Source organism: Emydura macquarii, unplaced genomic scaffold (assembly GCF_026122565.2).
Source record: "Emydura macquarii macquarii isolate MOO-44397 ecotype Brisbane River unplaced genomic scaffold, CSIRO-AGI_Emac_v2 contig_312, whole genome shotgun sequence".
In the NCBI taxonomy this organism is placed as follows: Eukaryota; Metazoa; Chordata; order Testudines; family Chelidae; genus Emydura; species Emydura macquarii.
In genome coordinates, this window is record NW_027130449.1 from 2,139,534 (window position 1) to 2,162,935 (window position 23,402).

The 23,402-nt window shown below is 46.5% G+C and overlaps 2 protein-coding genes across 4 annotated transcripts in view; one reads left to right on the top strand and one right to left on the bottom strand.

The window, feature by feature from the left end:
- The window catches only part of FAM118B (family with sequence similarity 118 member B), a 20,159-nt gene extending 18,123 nt beyond the window's left edge, over positions 1-2,036 (top strand). Inside the window, exons 8-9 of one of the 3 annotated variants that reach the window (XM_067563465.1) lie at positions 675-731; positions 1,809-2,036. In XM_067563465.1, the coding sequence (XP_067419566.1) occupies positions 675-731; positions 1,809-1,882 (131 nt within the window). In that variant the 3' untranslated portion in view covers positions 1,883-2,036. Of the gene's footprint in view, positions 1-674; positions 732-1,293; positions 1,777-1,808 lie in introns of those variants that run through there. The other 2 variants (XM_067563455.1, XM_067563458.1) reach the window with 2 other exon arrangements.
- Positions 2,015-23,286, bottom strand: SRPRA (SRP receptor subunit alpha). Its single transcript, XM_067563444.1, has 14 exons — positions 23,071-23,286; positions 21,194-21,277; positions 19,369-19,532; positions 16,017-16,177; positions 14,523-14,688; positions 13,125-13,278; positions 12,137-12,246; positions 11,434-11,552; positions 9,686-9,772; positions 8,601-8,773; positions 7,016-7,229; positions 6,020-6,183; positions 5,753-5,851; positions 2,015-3,609 (listed from the first exon to the last, which is right to left on the bottom strand). Exons 1-14 carry the CDS (start codon positions 23,194-23,196, stop codon positions 3,481-3,483), a joined length of 1,950 nt encoding a protein of 649 aa, XP_067419545.1. The 5' UTR covers positions 23,197-23,286; the 3' UTR covers positions 2,015-3,480.
- Positions 23,287-23,402: the final 116 nt, after the last annotated feature.

The following is a 23,402-nucleotide window of genomic DNA, read 5'->3' on the forward strand; positions in this document are numbered from 1 at the left end:
GGGGGAAGAGCAGTATGGTGAGGAAAAGGGAAGGGCAGGGCTCCCAGAGCTCTTGGCATGAAGCTGTGCAGGGAATCCCTGGAATCAGCAGAGATGGGAAGGTGGCACAAAGGATGCAATGAGTTTTGCCTACAGAAACACTGAAGTGTATAACCCCCTTCTGTACCAAGTCCCTTTCCCTTCCGGCAGCTCAACTTCCTCACAGTGGGTGCTCATTTTCTCTAGTTCTACAGTCCATCTTGCAGTCTAGACAGGACCTCCATTTCTAATAGGAAAGCAGCTTGTTTGAAAGTACCTCAGGCCTTTATCCAGCAAAACACCAGAGGCACAAGCCCCAAATAGTTCTTTACAGGTCACTTTTGTCGTTCTGAATCCTACATGTGAACTCCGTGTGACTGTCTATTCATGCAGCCTATGGCTCCCTTCCCTTGTACTCTGTATTTGCGATGTAAGTTCTCCTAACCCCTTCCTTCCAAGATCTAATTTCCAAATCACTCAATCCCCCCCTTATCCCCCCACGGAAGAGTGGGGAAAGAGGCAGAAACTACCACAGCAGGAAATCTTGATTTCCCTTGGCTTGTTCACTGCTTCAGGTTTTTGGTTCCTAGGGTTCTAGCTGGCTGTAACCCCATACCAAATAACATTTCTTAAACGGTATCTTCTCTGTTCCCTAGCTCTGCCTAGAGAAGAACAGCTAAATGGCTCTGCTACAGCCTACACTGAAATAAAAGGTATGGCACTTACTCATGAAGCTCTTAAGCTAGAGATCTAACATGGCAAAACTGATAATCAATTTACCTAACTTGTGGGGCAGCTCTGGAGGTCTGTCCAGATGGGGGTATCCCCCTTGCAAAGATGGAACCACCTAGGCCCATGCTAAGGATAGCCCTGCTTGTGCATGGGAGGAACATGTAGCGGTAGCTTTGAGATCAGACGTGTATTCTAATGTGCCAGTAATTATGGATCTGAAAACAGTCAGAACCAGCCCTCTGCCTTCCTCAGCTGGCTGATTTTGAAGGGTTGGGAGGCAATGCAGCTTTCACTGAAGGTTAGCTGGGAACACAGATCAAAAAGCAGCTTGAATGCTGCTTGCACCTCTTCACAACTTGATGCTTAGAACAGGAGAGCATATGATACTCTTCCTTCTCCAGGGGCTACAGCTTGTATTTTCCAGCTACTGGTGGTATCAAAATTAGCACTTGACTGCTGTGAGCAGTTTAATTAGGATGTGTTTTGGGTAACGTAATGCTTTTTTCCTAGACTTCTTTGAAAAGATATTTTAACTTTACACAGGGTGCAGCACCTGACCATGCAGCTCGCCTGTTTGTGCTACTGGTTAATCTGTTTGCGTTAAAGACCCTGGCAGCTAATGCATGGGCCTGTGAATCTGAAAGTTAGTTTACAGGAGAAATGAAGAATCTCACTTTTTCAGTGGATGGTTTTTAAGCAACTGGGATGCAGCTGTGATCCTGCTGTTCTCAAACCAGCTAGAACCTACCAGACTTGACCAAGCCCCACCTGGATTGTTGTGGCTGGCCAAGAGGACTTGTAGCTTACACAGCAGTTGATGTCCTTTCTCTCAAGGTTGCAGTATCTGCAAGGAGAGTTTTCTCTCCCACTGAACCGCAGCCTCTGCAGTTTCATATCTAGTACTTTTGTATTCTTTGTTTCACTAATGAAACTTGAGCAGTTTTTTTTATTACTTGAAGCTCTAGTTTTCTAGTCTTTATACTGTACAGTGTTTTGTATGTTGAAGCTGTATAAAGAGCCTGTTCATTTAACTGCTTTGGCTTGATTCATTTGATTAGGTGGCAAGGTGGCTGTACATAGCTGGGACATGGAGCTAGTTCAGTTAAAATATGGTGGTACCAAAAAGGAATAAACTGCTTGACAAATAAGGTGCAGGAAGCTAAACATTTCCGAGAACATTCTTGCTGGTTGTCTATGCTGGTCAGGCACTCTCCTTCCTCAGAGAAGCAACTTGTCCAAGGTAACTATATGCACAACACTCCACTTATTTATGAAATTTATTTAATATAAATTATGTATTTCTTTTAGCAGACAGCATTCAATTTATTGCACTATAGCACATCTGCAATACTGAGCTATGACATCTTAAAGAGTTTTGTATTATTCAACGTAGCACTTTAGACCAGGACCTAGAGGCACTCTGAAGGGAGGGAGAAGAGGGACAGGAAAGCAGCAAGCAGCTAGCCTTGTCTTCCATTAGAACAAGTTTCCTTTTGCTAGCTGGTTTTATTAGAGGCAGAAGCTAACACCATAGGGACAGCAGGCAAGAGCTCATGGTAGCATCAGTTTGATCCTCTGCACTACTGGGGGTGAGACACAGGCATCAGCTATTAGTGGAACCAGCTTCTGAGAAAGGAGGGAAGGGAGCCTTGCAGTACAGAAAGCAGCTCTATCCTATGCCCTCCAGCAGTGCAACTTTCCTGCCACAATCCAGGCAGTGCTCATTCAGCTTAGAGGAAGATGCAGCTGGGGGTAACTCCCAGTTCCAGCCTCTGACTCCCTGCTCCCAGACTCAGACCAAGGGGAAAGGCTGCTTGCTGTGAGCTGTAAGGGCTCTCAGGTTCCTGCAGTGGCTGGCCAGCCCTGCTTTGGGAGTCCCAGTGCCGATAGAATAGGGACCTTAAGGCAACTTCAGCATCTTCCTTACAGGCCCCTGCTTGACAAGCACAGAGGGTTAGAGTTGAATTTTGGTTTCTCAACTTTGGTGAGCTGCCACAGTTAAAAGCTAGCAGCAAGTATGAATCAATGTGGATACACTAAAACCGTTACTAAGCAGCATCTATTTCTGCTCTACAGAATGTGCAAAGCTAGCCTTGGATTAGCAGAGGATCAGCCCCCACACTAGGCCATTCATGCTCTCAGATACCACTAAGCCTAGCATCTAAAAATCCAGATTAGTTTGTTAAAGGGATCTTGATCTGATAAGCCAAACAGTCCACAGATGCTTGCTTAGTGGCAGAGCAGCCCTGAAGTGCTGCAGGCCTTAGACACCTCTCATACGATATGAACAATACAAAGCTCTGATTTCAGCATCTACTAAGTGTGGAGGCTGAGTCACTTAGAATGAAGGAATCCAGGGGGCAGGGCTTTCACTGGATGAAGGCTATAGAGCTGATCTGGCCAGGGTGCTCCACCTGAAGGAAACAATTCCTACCCCAAAACAAGCTTTATAGCCAATAAATATGGAAGTGTAACAAATCAGAGTAAGCAACATGATTGAAGACAGCAACCTCCTTCCAGGTTTAAAGTCATGCATCAGGTGAAGGGAGGGGTAGGCACTGGTGAAAACAATGCAGTATTCAAGCACATGCTGGATGCAGCAGCAGCAGCCCCTTGCTCTGTTATCCCTTCATTCTGGTTTGCACTACACTGAAAAGACAAGTCAGTCACATTGTAAAGCACGTTCTTCTGAGACATCTGCAAACAGCAATTTGGTGCAATAATTGGATTTTAGGCCTTCATGAGAGCTGTGACGACAGCCTTGGCGTTAAGGCTACGCAGATCACGGTAGGTCTGTCCAGTACCAACGAACACAATTGGCTTGCTAGTGATGTAAGTCATGGAGATGGCAGCGCCAACCTGTGGAAGAAAGAGCTCCAGTAGTTGGTTTGAGGAGATCTAGTGACCAGGACTCTGCCTGAATGTACAATGCACACCACCCACTCCTAACAAAACCATCAACGTGATGGGCTAGAGCAGACATCTGTACTCTGGGCATGTTCAATTCCCCTTACTGCTACAGCAACTTGGAAGAGAATTTAAGGGTTTGACAGCCAGGAATTTGAATTAAGGTTCTGAACAACCTGAACTCCCCCACTCAGCCCCATGGGATAGGATAAATCAAAGTAACTCTGGAAACTGCATCTACTGCAAGAACAAGACTACTCTTGTCCAACTGAGAGGCCAGTTTCTATAGACCAGCTAGGGTGTGTCAGAGGAGGGAAGGGTCTCCATTATGAGACAGAGTTCCATTACAAATGGAGGGAGTGTTCTACTACAGAGAGAGAGGACAATGTTTCACGGAAAAGCCAGGTGAACCAGAGTAGGGTCCTGCTCATTCTGAGTTGTATGCAAGACGCTGCGACTACTATTTTAACTGTAGATGAGGGATGGTAGCTTAATGTTAAGGGTGCCAGTCAGCTAACTTCAAGTTACCAAGTTTGTAGCTTTAGAATACAATGGGCTAATTGCTGTCAATAGGTATTACGTTATCTAGGGATTTCTTTAAACTGTATTCCTAGCATGTTCACAAGTGAAGGAGTTGACAGTCAATCAGCATTTCCATAGTCTCACACTGAAGAGAACAGTTTCCAAAGCTGAACCTGGAGCTAAGTAAATAGCTTGCTGGACAGATCTTAAAGCCACTACCTGTCTTCCTGGGCCACATCAGTTCAAGGCTCTGAATGGAAATAGTCTTTCCCTGCCAAAACTACTGATGTTGTAAGAGAAGTACCTTAGGCAACAGTACAGTGCAGCTAAAAATCTATCCAGTGATAAGAGAGGACAGGAAAACACCCAATTTTTAACCAGGCATGGACTCACCAGCCAGGGAATAGGTACCATGCCAAAACAATCTTTGCTTGTGTCTGTGATTCAACATCATGCAATAACAGCAAAAGTAATGACCTGATAATTCCTGATCTGAATTTCTTTTGAACTAACCATGGATGTGGATGGCTCAATATAAAATGAACCATCCACTTTTTCTGCACCATCTTTTCAATGGAACTATAGCAGTGACAATGGAAGCAAGGACACATTCCCAGCAGCAGCTGAGCCATGTTTGTGAAGTCCTGTACTGACACTTCTATTCAATTGTCAGAATAAGAAGCAGAAAAGACCAGACACTCTTTGCTTAGGTCAACAGCTTAAAACCTCACCTGCAACTATCCCCCACACATCCTGGAAGAACAGTGACACTGCCTTTCCAAATCCCCTGCTGCTAAGTTAGTCATACTTGCAACATCCAGGGTAACACTTGCTGGAACTGGTTTAGAGTGTAAACATTTTGAACCAGTGAAGGTTTTTATACCCAACACACCAGTCCAGAAAAAAAGATGGGGAAACAGGCCTGCAATGGCAATATGCTAGCATCCTTCACAGGCGGTAGAGTAGAACTGCTACCAGCAAGAAGACATTTGAGAGTGCAAGAGGTTTTTATGTTATGAACTGTCCTGGGCTAAGGCAGTTTTCCCTTTCAAGGCTTTAGAGCAACTTTAAGTTGCCAACCACAAGATATGGGGTTTGGTTTTTGTTTAGTTCTGATTTGCAATAGGAATTTCCTTGTGGGCCATTTGTGACTTGCTTGTTACAGCACTTCTAAAGCTATCTGTGTTGGGGAGCAATCAAAATAGCGTCAATTTGGACTTCCAAACATTCAGATCTACAATAAGATCCCACTTGCCCCAGTGCAATATTGTTATATTACCCAGCAGTCACTCCCCACCTCAAAGTGGAACACAAACTTGTTAAACTACTTAAAAGTAAATCCAAAGAAAAGCCCATGTGAGAGGAGTCTCGGGAGGGGACATCTGACTGATGTATTGAAAGAACATGCCCTTTTGAGATCTGAGACACAGTTACTCCATTTCTCTGCTGCTGTTGGGTCTCAGCAAGGAGAGGATCCACCTGTGGTCGTTTATAAAGACAGTAAAAACAGAAGACTCCGATAGTTAGAGAAAGAATGAGCAATCTCCCTGCATGAAGCGAATGGCCATCTTACCTTGTCATCGATGGTATCAAATTTGGTGAGCACGATTCCATCAATGAGACGTGGTGTCTGGGCCATAGAGTGATCAGCAAGGGCCTTGTTAAACTTGACCTGTGGGAAAAAAAAAAAAAACAGCCAGGAAATAAGTCCACATAGGTTCTTCTAAGATATTTCTCCCTGGTATGTGAAAAATTCCCCAAAGTGCACACACAGGCTCATGCCAACAGGGGCCTTCTCTCTGGGGCAGAATTTTGTTTGAGGTTAAAGAATCACACTAACCAGCTGATCCACAGCTTCGTTTCCCACTAAGGCTTCCCCCACAAACAGGACCAGGTCAGGGGTGTTGACTGCAATGAGTTTAGCCAGAGCTGTCATCAAGGGGGCGTTGTCTTGCATACGGCCAGCAGTGTCCACCAAGACCACATCAAAACCCTGGTTACGTGCTGGGAAAAGAGACGTGAAGGGAGTTATTAGCTGACACAAGTTGAGAGAATCTATTCACGGACGCTCTGCTCCTCCAGCTATTGCCCTTCAGTGGCGTATCAGGGATTTATGCAAGTCCCTTTTGCTGTCAATATTATTCCACTACAACAAAGCACTCGTAATCCACAACAAACACCGTAAACATGAGGGAATTAGAACCATGGGCACAAGCAAGGCCCCCGATGAAGAATCTGGCACTCTAGAGAAAGTCAGATTGATGCTACAGCTTGGGCCCTTCTCTCCAGCAGGTGGAGTCAAACCTTTCCCAGTAGACAGATACGACTCAACCTTCACAAGGTAATTAGAAATCCAGCTGGGGAAATTGAGGCTTACTCCACCCCATCCCCACCCCTAGGCTGGTCAGGGTTCAGAAAGGGGGGCATGGCAGCTAATGCACAAAGTCCCTGATTTCCTGGACCAAGAAGGAATCCATCCACTCTGCTGGAAGCCTTCCTTGGTCTCCAGTCTGTGCTCCACCCACAGGCTACTCCTGAGCTCTCCACTGGGCTGGGGACCGGAGGGGGAGGTAGAGTCTATTCCAAGGGCAGTAGCGCGGAAGCAGTAAGGAAGGGGAGACTTGCAGCATCAATGACAAAGCCCGGAATAAAGCCCAGCAGTCCTGCCTCCCAACTCAAACTCTTCGGCCATACTTCAGCCCAGGAGTCCCCCCCTCAAACCCCATGACCACTCCCCTTCCCTAGAACTGCCAGCTCCTCTCTTGGGAAATCTGCTTTCCCATTTCCTTTCTTGGCACCTGTGACCAGTCAGCCAAAGCAGGACTTGGAGGCTCACCATAGGAAATGGCCTCCATGGCAATGGCAGCAGCATCCTTCCCATACCCCTTCTCATAGAGCTGCACCATGGTGCGGCCGCCGTGACTCTCCGGGGGGTGCATTGCGTTCAGGCGGCGGGTGTGAGTGCGCAGCTGCTCCACGGCCCCGGCACGGAAGGTATCGCAGGCGGCAATGAGGACGCTGAACCCGTTTTCAATCAGCCAGAAAGAGATCTGGGGCGGGGCAGAAGAGATCTTGTTGGCAACCGCAGCCTGAGTCCAGCTGCTCCATCTGAGCCTGACACGCCACCCCCAGGCACTTTGCGATTTCATTTCCTCCCCACCCCGACGTCTGACAAAGGAGTTTCACGGAGTGTCCCAGTCCAAGATAGTCACTGACAAAGCAAGCAGGGAAGGGGTGTAAACCTAGGCCCTGAATCTCCAGATGAGAGGGTGCATATGTTGGCCTCTCTCCCCTGCCCCCTGGCAAAAAAAGAAGAAAAAGGAATCTGCTCCATGCTCTTCTATAATGCCAACAACCCATACAGGGGGCTTCCCTCTCAGGCCCCAGCTGAGTCCCTTGGCGGAGATCCAGCTCCCTCAGTTCCTCCATCCCCACAGAAATGCCTCTGTGAACACACCACACTAAGGCAGTGATTAGAACCAGCTCTGGGGTTCCTGATCTCAACCCACCATGGAACCCGCAGGTGCTTATAGGCACCACTAAGCTCTGCCTGTTCTAACCAATACCCTGCATGTTTACACAGCTGGCTGGCTGACCATGCCAGAGCAGTTCAGTGCTTGTCCATTGCCTGCTCGGGGCTATACAAACAGGCCAGACAGTCTTTGCCCCAACTAGTGACAGCTCTGTCCTAGGGTAACATCACCACTGCTGCAGTCCAGGGCTGCAGGCATGGCTTGAGTCGTGCATTTAGCAGCACGATATCAAGCCATCCAGACAGCTGGACACATTGTAGGAAGAGCTTGATCACCTAAGCCAGACTGAGCCTGAGGGAGGTAAGGACCCAGGGAAGAGTCTGAAGGGGTTTCCTTTCCAGATTCTCAGTTTAACCAAGCCAGGGGTTTTAAAGATCAATGTGAAGGGTTTTGAAATTCACTAATGTTTCAAAATGGCTGGGAGAAGTCCCTTCAAACAGCACAGTGATTTATTAGAGGGATCTCTTCTCTCCTGCGGATGGTGACAAGGGGCTTTCAGCAGGGAAGGAGGTATGCATGTGGATGGGCTCAGAGCACACACCAGCTCTCCATCCCTGCTAGGGAGTGCATAATAATAGTGGCAATATATTGGTGCATGATTTAGGAAGCTGAACTGCACATCAGCATAACAAAATGCAAAGTGCTGTCAGACACACAAGGGAAGTGAACTGAACATAGGAATGGATTTTGCGAACACTTCAGTTCTAGGGATCAGGGTGCCATCTGCGATAGCTGTAAGTAGACATTCCTAAACCACGGAGATGTCGCCACAACATGTAGACCAAGGGGATTTGAGATAGTGTCTCTGGAATATAAGTAGGAAAGGTGCGTGGATCTCCCCAAAGGGACCAGGCTCATCCCTGAGAATGTATGCAGGTTGTGCCCTACCTTGGCCAGGTTGGTTGACTTTCCAACCCCATTTACACCACAGAAAGTCACAACATATGGCCGGCGGTGACCCTGGGCATCCATGACGTCACGTAGGACGTCCACGCGGCGCTGGGGCTGCAGGATCTGCACCAAGGACTCCTGCAGGGCCTGCTTCACTGTTGAAGTCACCGCTGGGAAAGGAATTCAAAGAGGAACCTTTGTCAGCATTTGATCCCAGATGGGGCAGCTGGACCACTGCCCATTCCTCCCCCAAGGCATCTCAGGAACAGAACAGTCAAATGCGCCTTAGACTGACACACAACTGCCACGCCAAGGAACCTGAGGTCCTTTGGACAGACTGGCTGTTCCCTTTTCAATTGCTGATTGTGCCACTAAGTTCACTTGTGACTGTCCCTGATAGCGCACCTCTAGAACAATGCTGCCTCCTCCACAGAAGTCCTCTTCTCTAGCCTGGATGAGGGACAGACGAATTACTTCACTCCTGCTCCCTACTGCTATGAAAAGGTGTGAAATCAAGCAACCACCATTCTATACATTTTCAGGCCTCTGCTGATCTTGTGACCTTCCGCCCACTTATCTGCTGCAGCAGAGCTTCCCACTAGCAAAATCCCAGCTATTGGTTGTAAAGGGTTAAACTTGCGAACTGCTGCAGGGGTTGCCATCACAGAAATCTTCCCCTACATTCTTTGAAGGCCAAACTACAATAATTAGTGCGGGGGATTAGACATTCCTAAACCATGGAGATGTGCTTACCCAGCAGGAGAAATATTGGCTGAGGCTATCCCCTTCTGCACATGCACTGAGAGTTACAAGTCAGTTGGCAACTAGAAAGGCGGCTATACAAGAACAAACAGGCTTCAAGGGCACGTTGGAACAAGCCCATGATCTTAAGTCCCTCTAGATATCAGAAGAGCCCATGCACAGTCAACAGAAAAGCAGCAGTGATCTGCTGCAATTAGCACGTTTTGTTTCAAGCATCAGGGAAGTGTGTGGGGGAAGAATTAGACAGCATTACAGAGACTTTGGCGAACAGCTTAGAGAACTCAAAGCAGCTCCTTGAATGGAAGGACAGAAACACTTACTGCTGAAGGTGCCCATCACTTTCCCTTCTAGTTTCTTAGCCACCGATTCACACAGCTGGACAGCGATATCGGCTGCAACGTTCTTAGCTTTGGAAGAGAAAAACCAAGGGAGTGGGTGTTAGCGCTGCGGTCGAGACCCTTGGGCTACAGTAGTCAGGGTTCTTCCAGCCCGCACCCGGAAGCTCTGTATCCCAGCCAACTGCAAGGGTGGGCGAGTCGGAGGGTAATCTGCCCCTGTGGAAGAGCAGAGCTTGGTAGTGCCAACTACGCCCTGCTCTAGCGCAGACAGCAATATGGTCACTGAGTGCAGATAACCTCCAAGGCCTTAAGAAGAGCATGAAATGTGCCCTCTTATCCCCAGTCACAACCCACAGCCCAGCAGCGCAGATGCTTCCTCAAATGATCTTTCAACTCTGAAGCAACCTAGATAAATGTGATCATCTCCGACAGATACCACCCAGGGGGAAGGAGATCAAGGCAAGGACCCCCAGAACAATACAGTGCCTGTTTTGGGGCCAATGGTATCTCTCCGCATCAGTCAACTCTAATGACCCCAACCATTTTATCCTCTTCCCCTGCCCATCAGAGTCCTCTGGATGAGACAAAGGCTTCAGAACCTGTCCACATCACGACCTGGTGAGGGGGCTCTGGCCAGCTGATAAATCATGGGACACTGGCTTCCTCTTCAGTCTGATACAAAAAGTGCATTATACTCAGGCACACAGTTCAGCCCGACTCAATTTGAAAGGGCTGAATTATTGCCCTCTTAAAAATCTCGGACGGTCACTAGAAGCCTGACCAATACAACCCTAGGGGCCTTTTACAGATTGCAAGCAAACTAATTAGAATATATAACGAATAGGATCTCTATAAAATACAATGTGCAGAGACACACAAACCTATATGCCTACCACCCTCCTTGCCACACTACCAACTAGTCCAATAACAAGGGATCGTGTCAGACATAACTCAGCTGGGATTATTCAGTGTGTCATGCCACAGGGAAGATAAGTGACAGACAGTCGTGGGTTTCACCTATGACCTTGGCATCACAGATGAGCTGGCCATTCAATGTACTTGATTCACTTGCAAAAGTCCTTATGAGCAATTTTACACCAACACTGGTACAAGTCAGAGCTATGTTCCAGGTTTTTGCAGTATCATTCAGAAGACAAGGATCTATCTCAGTGAAGAATGCTGGTTAAGTGAGTCCTCAGTTCAATGACAGGTGTAAATCAGTCACATGTATTCAGCAAAAGGCTCATCAATGGGGAATTTTCATAGTGAGTGCTATGTGTGGGACATGTCCCAAACTCTTCACTAGCCCTGTTCTGCACGTACATTCAAAACAGCAGAACACATGCATATGCAACACTCTTGCAGCACAGTTTACAAACAGCGTGGAAGGACATAACCAGACTCCATTGAGGAGAGATTCTAAAAATGGACAACACTAGAAGAGTTCAAAAGAAAGGCTGGAAATAGCAACAGTTCCATGATCACTGGCAAATGGGGTAAAATTCAGGCCACAGTATCCACAGTTGATACCATCCGATTGCCTGGAAGAGTCACTTTAAATCCTTAATGCAACTATTGATATAAAAAAAGGAAAACAGAATTTTAGTGAAAGGACTGGAGAAGTGGCTCCTTCCAAATGCAGACCAGTAGATCTACAGAGCCTCACCCCAAAAGCAAGGGCACAGGGTACTAGTTTGATAAAAATCCACTCAGGGACATTCTGGACTTACCAATCAGATGATCCTTCATCTTCTCCAGCACAGAGTCCATATCCTCTCTTGTTAAGCTTTTGGAACCCACCAGGCCTTTCAGCATCCCGAACATACCACCCAAGCCACCCTTCTTAGCACTGCGGACAAGCAAAGGGTGGTTACACATCACAGTTATCAAGCTTAAAGGGATGGTGACACTTTTGAAGAGAATAGCAACTAAAGGTAGGGAAAGGCTGGACAGCCATTAATGCAGTTCTCAAGCAAAAACACAGCTGGTCACTTTCACCTTCTGGTACTGAGCTACTCCCTAGTTCATGGCATTTTAACATGAGAACCAGATTACAGGCAACAGTTCAAACCGGGAGCTGGTATTAGATTTATACAACATCTTTATTAGCTGATCTGCAAGCAGCATTGACACAGCCAGGTTTGCAAACCCCATCTTGTATGAAACTTCTGTCTGAAAAAAGTTCCAAGTTGTCTGGGAACAAGCAAGGGTTTGCTTAGTTCCCATGCACAGACAGGTACAAAAGGTATATCAAGGAGTCGTCCAGGGAACACAGATCTTTCTCAGAAGTGGTGATTACAGGGTCATTCAGTCTAGTGAGGCATCAGCTGGCAGTGCCCTGTAAGCTACTCTATACAAGCTCAGCAGACTGGACATGTTGGAGGAGATAAAGCAAGGAGATAGCTGGAATAGGATGGCTGCAGGAGGACTTACCTGGGCTGTGAAGAGTTCTGAATAACTCTCTCCTCTTCAAGTTCCTCTTCATCACTCTCGTACTCAAGATCATAAAGGCGGCCAGGCTCCCGATCTTCATCTCCTAGGGCCTGAGAAAGGTGGTGGTAGGGGAGAGGGGGAAGAGGTACAGAGAATTAGTAACTGACGTTGAAGTCTCAGTTGACGACTTTCATTGGCTCATTGCTACAGGGAGCTCGGTCAGGTCATTTTAGCAGCTGAGTCAACTTCTGCAACGATTCCAGCCAGAAGGTGCATTCAGCTATTTGTGACACCATCTGTGAGCAAACCTGATGCTTGTGAGGGGCCAGTTGGAATAATCTGACCACCTGTAGCACCTGCAGGACCTCAAGGAGTTTTATTGATATTTTTGAATCACCACAACTCCCGTGAGCTAAGCGGTGGTTTCCTTTTACACAGAACACTGAAATAACTCTCCTCCTCCCCCCAGATCACACAGCAAATCAATGACAGGCAGAAATAGAAATCGGGGTCCTGATTCCCAGCCCTCTGCTCTATCTACAAAATGACCTTCCGTATTGAATGGGTAGCCCCCTTAAGGTAGGTTCCACCACCTTCCTCCACACAGCTTTGCTAGCCGTTGGGGAGCTGATTCCAGTTTCTCCAAGAGATGATTCCTCCAGGAATGAGGTCCGAAACTGTAAGAGCGCCATGAGGAACCAGATGGTGCAGCTTTCCACACCCTGGTGGAGACTGAGCAATAACTTGGGCAATGCCTTCCCACTTTCCAGGGAGCTACCAGTTTGCCAAATTAATACCTCAGCTGTAGCAGCCACGCCCCACAGCTTCCATTCAATTGTGCAGCCTCTAATCCTGCCATGGAGCTTGGACAACTCTCGTTCTCCATCAGAGTGCGCCATTCAGTTGAAGGAAAGTTGCAGTGGCAACGCCCCAAGGCCTAGCACAGAAGCTAATCATTCTGTAGCAAGGGGAATGTTTAGGATCTTACCATATCAGGGTCATACTCCTCTGTGGGACAAGCATCTGTGTTTCCATTGGTAGTGGAGTTACTGTAATCGAGTACTTTGGCATTAGAGTTCCCCAGATCCCACACACGGGGCTTCTTCCCCTTCTCCTTCTGAGTCTCAGGCTTTGGGGATTTGCTGGGAAGGCAGAGGAGAAGGAATTAGCGCAAATTCTATGATGACTGCAGTGACAGTACCACTGTGAGTGGACTACAAGAGATTTTAGAAAGGAGGTATCTCCCATCTGGCATGGGATGAGTTTATAGGGTTTACCACGTGAGATTGGACCAATGGGTCCACCAGGTCTTCCACAGTGGCCAGTATGTGATGCTTTAGCGAATGGGAGAACTTCCATAACACCCCTGCCCAGCTGTGAGAATTCTTTTCCAACCCCATCAGTTTGAGTGGTAAATTGCTAGCATCCCTTTAATCTGGAGATAGTCAAAAAAGTATTGGCAACATTCAAGGAAGACTAATTTTAACAACCCAGACACTAGAAAGACAGCAATTTATGGTCTGAAAAAAGTTGAAGTATAGAAATGTACCACAAAGGTCACCCAACCAGCCTCAACTCTGACCCTGTACTGCTGCCAAACTCAGTACAACTAATTACTTTTATCTGTATGTTTCCCCAGTACAATTCAACATGCTGCCCTTTGCTCTTATCCTGAGAATCCCATCACTGAGGAGGTCTGTATCTGGAAAGTATCTGCTGGTCCAATACTACTGTTCTTTGGAATCACATGTACCACTGGGGAGCAGGGTTGTACGGCTGTCCCAAATACACTCGTTGGATTCCCAGACTGACCGAATACTCTCTTTCCCCCCTCCAGTGAATGTCATGGGCATCCTAAAGAAGCCAAAAGCCACCGGGGGTGTTTGAATGATGGCAGTTTGCAACCGCTGGCAGATTGAGTGTATGGCATTCCAAGAGTTTCAAGCAAGCTCAGAGAGATACTTTTGAAAAAGCCAGTGTCTTGTTTAAGCCTAGCTCATTAGAGCTCAAAGGTAATGTACTGCTGCCTCACCTTCACCCAGGAAAAATGGCAATGACATTTCAAAGAGCACAGGCATTTACAAGCCATACCATGTGCAAGTCCTCAGGATTAGAAAGGCACAGGTCACCACTGACACTGGAACGAGATATTCCCACACTGTAGTGCTAGGAAGGACTGTTTGTTCCAACTTAAAGGAAGAGAGTATGAAGCTTTCTTGCCCACTATCCACCCAACACATTAAGAACAATTGGCAAAAGTTGGTGGTTCAAAATCAGTATGATAAATAGCTCCTTGCCCATTTGTTAATGGATGAAACTCACCCCCCACACAGATCTGTCACCCTGCCACCACCATCTCACTCAGGTCTGTCACCCTCTCACTCACTTGAACTTCTCTCCTCCTTTCAGGCGTTTCTTGAAGAATTCCTCACGGTTTTTTTGCAGGATCTCATCCTTGGTCAGTTCTTCCCTGTCCTCAGCTGCTGCAGGAAGGTTCTGCTTTGCATCTGGAGATGCTTTGCTGGGAACAGTAGCAGCTTCAGTTCCTGAAGCTGAGTAAGACATAGCTCTCACCACAATGTACACACACACAAGCGTGATTGATGGGAAAGAGCATTTACTCAATGCAAAAAAGGCTGATCAAGCACTCAGGAGTCAAGGAATCCTGGACGAGTTCCCCTAATATCAGCTCAGCCATGCTACACATTTATCCATGTTTCTACATCCTGCTCATCGGGACATAGATGCCTTACACAAAGGGGTTTGTGTTTGTCTCTAGCCCCTAGCTGAAGAGTTTGGAACTAACAGAAGTGACTTATATTTCAGTCTGAAGGCAGCCAGGTTCGCAATCATAACTTTTTCCAGAAGTTGCAGTGTTATGGGCCAGGTCCCACGAAGCTATCTCTGTAATCATGATTTGTGATAGACAGTAAGTTTTCCATTTAAATAGGGGAAAGAATGGCGAGCACGTGTAACATGGCTGAGTCACTGCCAAAGTGATCTTAGCTTTGGGATATCCCTGACCTCAGCGCTTAATCCCATAACTTTAATGCTAGTTTTCCCTTCCATTAATTTCCCACATTTCTCTCAAAAGTAAACAGCTTGCATCAGGTGGAGATTTAAAGCATCTACCGCCCATACTGCTTTAACTTTCTTATTTCAGGACTGCCTTTCTTCCCTCTCACAAACAAAGTAAATGCACTAGTCCTCAGTGGGCTTGAGTTCAGGCCAAGGTTCAAACTCCAGCCTTTTTGCTGTAGCCCTGTCTGTGTTAGATTTTAAAGTGACCAAGGGAGGTGCCGCAGGATTCAAAGCTTATTTCACATGCAAAACAAGGCTGCCTTATTACATGGGCAGTCAGTTCTAGCAGGAACATCCATGAGAACAAGAGTCAATTAGGCCAGACGTTTTGAACTTGGGCATTGAAATCAGACCCTAAATCCATATTTAAGCATTAATCACAGGAACCAGTTTTTCACATGTGCTGAGCACTGGAGTCAGTCAGGCTACTTTGATTTAAATCCTTAACTTTAGGCACTTAAGTTTGAAAATTTTGACCTAAACTTGTATGAAACAAAGCAGAGTCAATGAGCAGCAAGCCTGCGTGTTATGCATCTCGACCCGCCAGCTGGCGGGTGTTTCACCGCATCAACTGCTACATGTAAGGCAAGGGACGCTGGCAACCACGGGATGGCAAAAACAACTAGAATATGGGATCTGAATCAACCTGTTTCAGTAAAAGATACTACTCGGAAGATGTGCCTGCTGAGAAGTATGCGCTGGTTTACGGTCATCGAGAGCTACGACACAGCCTGGTTTTGAAGCCTTCTGGGCTATTTGCTTACTTCACTGCATGTATCTGTCAGTTACATCCACTTACCCTCCTTTTTGGAACCTTTGTTTTTCTTGTTCTTGGCTTTCTCCTTTGGTTTCTCCCCTCGGGTTTCTATCATAGACTTGACAGTCTTCTGAGACTTCAGGGACTGTTCAAACGTCTTCATGGCAGTAGGAGCTCGGATTTTACTGCTCTCCTCTGCATCCCTGATCAAAAAGAAAGAGTGATAGTCACTCTCCAAAATACAGCTCAGCTCCAGAACTTAGCGTCACACCATGATAATCACTGGGGCAAAAGCCTAGCTGCAGCACCTACTATACTGCAAACCTCTTAGCTCCCTATGGTTAGGCCTTGTCGACACTATAAAGATAAGTTGACCCATGTTAGGTTGACTTACTACATTGATTGCCTCAGGAAAAAAGTTGACTGTGAAATCCTTAACAAACATCACAATCACTACGATCTCTCCAATGGCAAGAGGACAGCTACACACACAGTCCCTGAAATCTGACCACCAGGGACCAGTGACCAAACCAGCAGACAAAGGCAGTGCTATCATAGTCCTCAATTTGAGGACTACGTTAACGAGGCCAACCAACAACTCTCCAATACCACCTACTATAAAGAACTCAAAGATAATCACATACCACAATTTACCCAGGAATTTAAGGGTATTATCAAATCCTTCCCCAAAGTCCTCCAAGAGAAATTCTACAAACTTATTCCTCAAGAACTCAACCCAGGGACCTTCATGCTTCCCAAGATACACAAATGGGAACCCAGGCAGACCCATCATGTCTGGCCACGGCACTCTTAGTGAAGGACTATCGGGACTCATAGAAACCATCCTCAAACACTTAAAACACAAAGGGCCAACTTTCTGCAGGACACAAGCAACTTCCTTTGTCAAAACCACAGGAACAGCTATGGGTAGCAAGATGCTCCCCAGTATGCCAACTTCTTCATGGGCCACCTTGAAGAAGAATTTCTGAACAAATGCACCGCTATATCCTGGGATGAACACTGCATACAACAACTTGTTGTCTATTAACAGAGGAAACCTGGAACCTGAAACTCCCATGGACTATATCTTCATCTCTAAGAAACTGGTGTTTGTTCATTCAGTACCTAGCATAATGAGGTCCTGGTCTATGATTAAAGCTTCTAGACGCTACCACAGTACAAATAATAAATAAATACACACAGCCTCCTTTAAAGTTTAAGCTTGTATGGAGGATTCCTTCAAAGAGAAAATGCTGACACAGATCCATGTCCTAAATTAGCAGGTAAAATTGTGCAATTTATCTTTCAGAGCTGTTTTTGGTCAGAGAAATGTCTAAAAATGGTACCTTTGTGCTCTAGAAGGTCAATTTAGTGACAGTCTGGCTATTACCATTAATCCTGCAGCTGCACGTACAACTACCCAACAGTATGAGACGGATTCTCCATCATCATCAGAACTATAGGACTAAATCAGACCCCTTAAAGACTACTACACTACACTGCCACAGAGCTTTCAGCCTCTAGACTTGCATATTACAAACCAATACACAAGAATTGCTTCAATGAAACATGGCCCGCTTTGGGGTGGAACCATCATTTAACAGCACACTACTATTACTTGCTAGAACAGAAAGGGAAGAACCTGCATCCAATTATATCAAGAATATAATTACCCGACTGGAGATTTACCAGGAATTTAAATCAACACTCTTGTTCACAGAACCACAGGATCTAGTGACAAGAGACCAGAGCTTCAGTGTTGCATCTCCGCTGAAAGATAGCACTACCTAAATGGCCGCTAGCATCATGCTGTGGCACTGTGGTCAGACCTGAGAGGGAGTGTCCTCTTTTGCAGCACCCAACAACTGGAGGTCTCAGAGAACTGACCAGACTCACTCAACATGAGGTTACAGCCCAGGATCTTGCTTGATTTTGTTATTATCTGTTTAGCAAGACTGGCCTTTCCAAGGCATTCGTTAGGATGCTCTTCATCAACTGGTAGAAACATTTGAAGATTGGAACAAGCCGTTTTTATCCCAGAGTTGAAACCTCCACAAATCAATAGGCCCATTGGATATGGGCCAGGGATTAGGCTGCAGAAGTTCCATTGCTTGGAATTTCAAGGAGTGAGCAAAACACCAGAAAATACCCGGTAGGTTCCAAGTCCAAGCTAGGACAGAGGGGATGGGAAGGATCATTTTATGGGCCTTTCCTAACATTTAGGATTCAATAGTTACTATTTTTGCCTTTTAAAGCGTGACCAAATTTTGGCACTTGTGTCAGGAACAATCAAAGCAATGATTTCAGCTGTTTACTTTGGCAGAGGCTGTAACTGGTAGTCTCACCTGGGAGGTAAATAGACTTTGTACTCACCATGGCTTCATATTAACTAGGACATTATCCACTCTAACACCAAACCAGTGATCTCAGTTATTGAGGAAAAACACTCCAAAAGCTTTTAAGGTCAAGTAATCTGGAAATTGGTCAATGTTGGCATTTCTGAAGGAGCAGTGACTCCTATCAGGGATGCTGGGGGAAAGAAAGGTTGGGTGTATGGAGAGTGAAGGTGGACTCAAAAGAGATGCCTTTTACACCATCTGGCTTCATCCCCTCTCATGCTCTGAACAAAAGATCTGTTGATGAGATGACCCTTGACGTGAAGTTTATGTTCTCTGCTCAGTCAACGAGATACAAGATGGCCAAGTGCCACCACCTTCACTCGCATACATCGATAGCCAGCTGGGGGTGGGGTATGATACAGCTAGCTCAGTTATTTTCAACGCTAGGTGCTGTCCAAATTGACAGTGCAGCAGGACCGCGACCCACCAGCTCTGACTGAGATGGCCTCAGTGTTCAACTGGGCCAGATAGAGAGGGGCATTGAAAGCAGTCAGGCTGGTTGGTCCAATCCAAGATTTTGGATGTTGAGTATCTAGCATGAGGTCACTTCTCCCGGGAAAGCTCCTGTATGAGAAGTCTCCTGGCATAGCAGCCACATCTGCATAACAGCCTGTTAAACAGGTGAGCTCCTATCTCTTGCTCAAGCCAGATATGGTTCACAAAGGACTTTAGTTTAGAGACTTTTTGTTGAGTCAAACACTTCTGGACACTATGGCATCCTTAGGTTATGCCTAGTGAGGGTCACAGCAAGTCAGTGGCAGTGCAAAGCTCCTCAGTCCTCTGTGCTAACCATTATACAACACTCCCTCCAATTTCCCCAGTGGAAGACAGCCAGCCAGAACGAGAGCCCAATCAGCACACACTGCATCATGAGTGCACAGACACAGTATGGCTATACAGACCATGTGCCATTCCCTAATACAGGGCATTCAAAACAACTTAGCACAAATGAGACACACAAGGAAACCGAGCTACAGCAGAAATGGTCTTATTACCGGAGGAGGCGTAAAAAATCCTCTTTAAAATCAAAGGTGCCATTGAGAAGCCCCAGAGTGCCTTTCTGCTGGAATTCATTGCGGTATTTATCCCGGAACTCCTTATGGACATCATCTATCAACTTATCCACGTAGGTTAGAGTCAGGATCTTCTGAAATCCAACCTGGAAGGGGTACAGAAAGTTACAACCATTGATACACATATTGTCTGCCCTCTGATGTTAGCTGAAAAGAAGATACACTGCAACACATTCTTATTGCTACATCTAACTAACAAGAAGAACAAACTACTAAATAGCTTAAATATGAGAAAGGAGATAAAAGAAGCTGCCATTTTGACAATTCAATGATTTATGACTCTAGGACTTCAGAGTCCACTTCAATGTTTTTGGAGACCAGAGACTTTCAAGATGCTGTTAGGAAAATTCCATGTACAAGCATTTTAGATTAAAAAGCACACACTGGAAAATACTGTATCTACTATTGTTACATCTAAGATGATGCTAACAACTACCAGAAAAAAATCTTCATTTTCTTTAGGCTGTTGTACATTTGAGAGCACTTTGTGTGTAGTCGGATTCTCCTTTGACTTAGACTGTCACAGAGATAGGGTAGGAAAAACTAAATAGGAAGATGTTGTTATAAAAATCACAAATTGGCAGAGATATGACCTGAAGCTATTTCTAACTTTTTTAAATGTACTAGATTTCAACTTGAAATGTGCCTTCATTTTACTATTTTGACCCAATTACATTAACCAAATTAGTTTTTAGAAATTGTACCATACTGTACAGCTTCAAAAGTCCGATTTCCAGTGGAGACAGTTCTCAGTCCTACTGTACATCACAAGGCTAGAACTGTTAGTATCTACAGTGCCGGATGATTAAAATAGCCACCAGCCACACACACATTACTGAAGAGAGATCAAAACAGCAGCAGGTATTCCTAAAAACTACTCTCAAAGTTCATTTAGTACACACCCACTAAAGCACACTTTTTTTAGGATCCAAAACTCTGCAAGCATCTTCAACTCTGAGGTCATTTTTACCTACTGAAATCAATGGAATTTGAAGGCACTCATCTCTCAGAATCAGATCCTAAATTTAAAGCACACTAACAGGTAAGAGGGAGTACAGCTTAGCCTGTACAAAAGCACTGGTTATCACATCAGGAAGAGAGTAGCCACGGTTTATCTCGTAGCAATACAGTGCCTTCACTCATATCCCCAAATAGAGTAGCTATTCTCAGGACAAAGAGTGTAAGAACTGCATTCGAGATGACCTTATAGAAGGACTTGGCTAATCTGGGATTGGTTTTTGATCCCTAAACCAAGGGCATCCAGACCAGTTAGGCAGAACAGATCTGACAGCAAATACACGTGCCATGGATGCCTTAATCTGCATGTTGTAATCCATGGCTATCCTCATCAAGCCTGTTTAAATCAAACACTAAAAGCAAAACTGGAAACTGAAAGAAATCTGGCTAAATGTGTATAAAACGCTGCTGACAATTCAATCTTTGAGGTAGATATCAGAGCTGTTTTACATAGAGGCAACAATGAAGCACAATGATACCAACTGACTTGCTCAAGTTCATGAAGCAAGACTGGAAAGTTACTGGGAAAAGAGTCAAGAAGTTGAAATAGCCTTTTTCAGCTATGCGCATGTCTTGAGTTTAAGATGTTCTAATAAGGGTCTGTTTATTAATACACTAGCATAGTTTATTAGCTTTGGGATTTTATGTCATTCCAGGAAGATACAGAGTCCTATAAATCTGCCCCAAATACCTGGGCAGGGAGGAGGGGCTGTTAACATAGTTTACTTACCACAAACACAAGCTCAAACTGATTGTCCAGTTTGTATTTAAGCGTAAGAGCTTCATGGTTAAAAGAATTGTTGCCAACTCGCTCCTAAGAGAAAAACAAACAAAACAATTAATCCACCATAGAAGAGCTGTACACATGTCATGCTGCACAATATAAGTGCACTACAGCTGGAGAATTCACTGTATACTAATGCCCAGATTTCTAGTTGCTGGAGACTTCTTTGCAAGTTCCTGCTGTGTCCTCATCTTTAGTTCACAGCATCTGACTTACATCACAGCCTGTTTTCCTGCAACAGGAATAATATGCTTTTCACAGGGAGAGTTTGTTAAACCCTTCACTGCAGAGCCCCAGCAACCTCATGGACCTCATCTGTTACTCCCCTCCTGATCATTTCCTATGATCCCATTTCCCCCTTGTCTTCACACACCGGAAGCAGAGTCAGCATGAAAGCTAAATCATCTACTGCTCGTGCAACCTGGAACAACCTTCTTGAAGCTCCTGTTCTTATCCATCTCTACACACCTTCAGTTTAGACACATCAGATGTTTAGCTCTGTAACCAAATAGGTTTAACTATGAAGCATTTAGAGACACTGGTCAAATTAAAGCTTTAAACCAGTCTTTAAAGTTCTCTCAAACCACCTAGTCCCTAAGTATTTCAAACCACAGAATATCAGACAGTATCTGCATGTCCACACCGGACCTTGGAACTCTTGTCAAACAGTTTACAACATAGCAACAACCTAATGCAAATTGTGCGCATTTTGCAGCCACACCAAGAAGTTACAAATATAAGAAACTGTGCTAGACCACAGCGAGTTGTAGCCCATAGCAGCAGCAGATGAAAAGGTACACACAAGCCAAAACTGATGTTTACATAGCACCTTTCATCCCAAGATGATCCAAATGCATTTCAGTCTCTATACAATTTAATCTACCCTTGTAAAGCAGTCACTTCTGAAGCAGATCATGGCAACCACCTGACAACACACAGCTATGATACACAACTGTTTAGTGCAGGATGTGAAGAAGAATTCTGTAGTCAACTGAAAATACACAGGGAATTTAGGAAGGTGGATTGTAATCACCCTTGGAATCAGCCCTGGACACCAAAGTTAACTTTGCTCTTGCAACCTGTCTTACAAGCAGCACAGAGTTTTTCCTCTGCTGACCAGGATCTCAGTTTCATGTCTCAAATAATACGTAAACTACATGGGCAGGAAACATGAGCATTGCTTGATGTCCCCTAACATGTAGCTGACGTTGGGGATGCACTCTATACCCAACCTCCCCCCTTTCCAGTGAGCGACCAGGGCAAAGGCAGCAGCGGGAACCCCAAGCAGTCAGAGCAAAGGAAAGGACGGGGAGGCCCCACCGACAAGCCCAACCTGTGCAGCTGATGGATGCCTTGGCAGGCGGCCCGACGTGGGAGGCCTGCGCTCAAGTGGCATAAAGCAGAGAGGAGCACAGACCGGGCACGTCTCAGCATGCCCGGCGGACAGCCGCCCTTCGCCGGACCCCACGGCGGGCACACACAGGCTGCGCCCGGGCAGCACCAGGGCTACGAGGCAGTGGGACAATCCTCCGGGGGCCTGGGGGGGGAACTGGATCAGAAACGACCCAGATGGTTTGGGGGGAGGAGACTCTGCAGGGGAGCGCTTCCTTCCCCACTGCTGCACCCCCAGCACACGATGGGGAGCACCAGCCCCCCCGGGCAGATCTCCTCCCCCCCAACTGAGACACCCCGGACGGTGAGTGGGGCGGGGGGAGGGAGGCTCTCCCCCACCCAGGGCCGGGGGGGGCGGGGAAGATCTCCCCCCCCCCCCGAGGGCTGAGCGGGGGGAGGGGAGGCGATGGCGGAGCGGGGCCCCGAGTCACCTGCAGCAGCACGGAGCGGATGAGCGCGTTGACGGGCGCGGTGCAGGCTGCCGCGGGGCCGCGCACGCCCTGGAAGCACCAGAGCACGAGGCCCCCCTTGCTGAAGATGGTGAAGAAGTCGAGCATGGCGGGCGGCGGGCTCCGGGCCGGGCCCGAGGGAGCGGGGCAGCGGGGTCCGGGGCGCCGGGGAACCAGCCCGACCGACCGCCTCCGCGCGTCCGCACACGTCAGAGTCTAAACTCCCGGCCTCACTTCCGCCGGAAACACCGCGCCGCGGGTGGGGCCAGAAGGAGACAGCGATTGGTCCGTTCGGCGCCGAGGGCGGGAGCGAG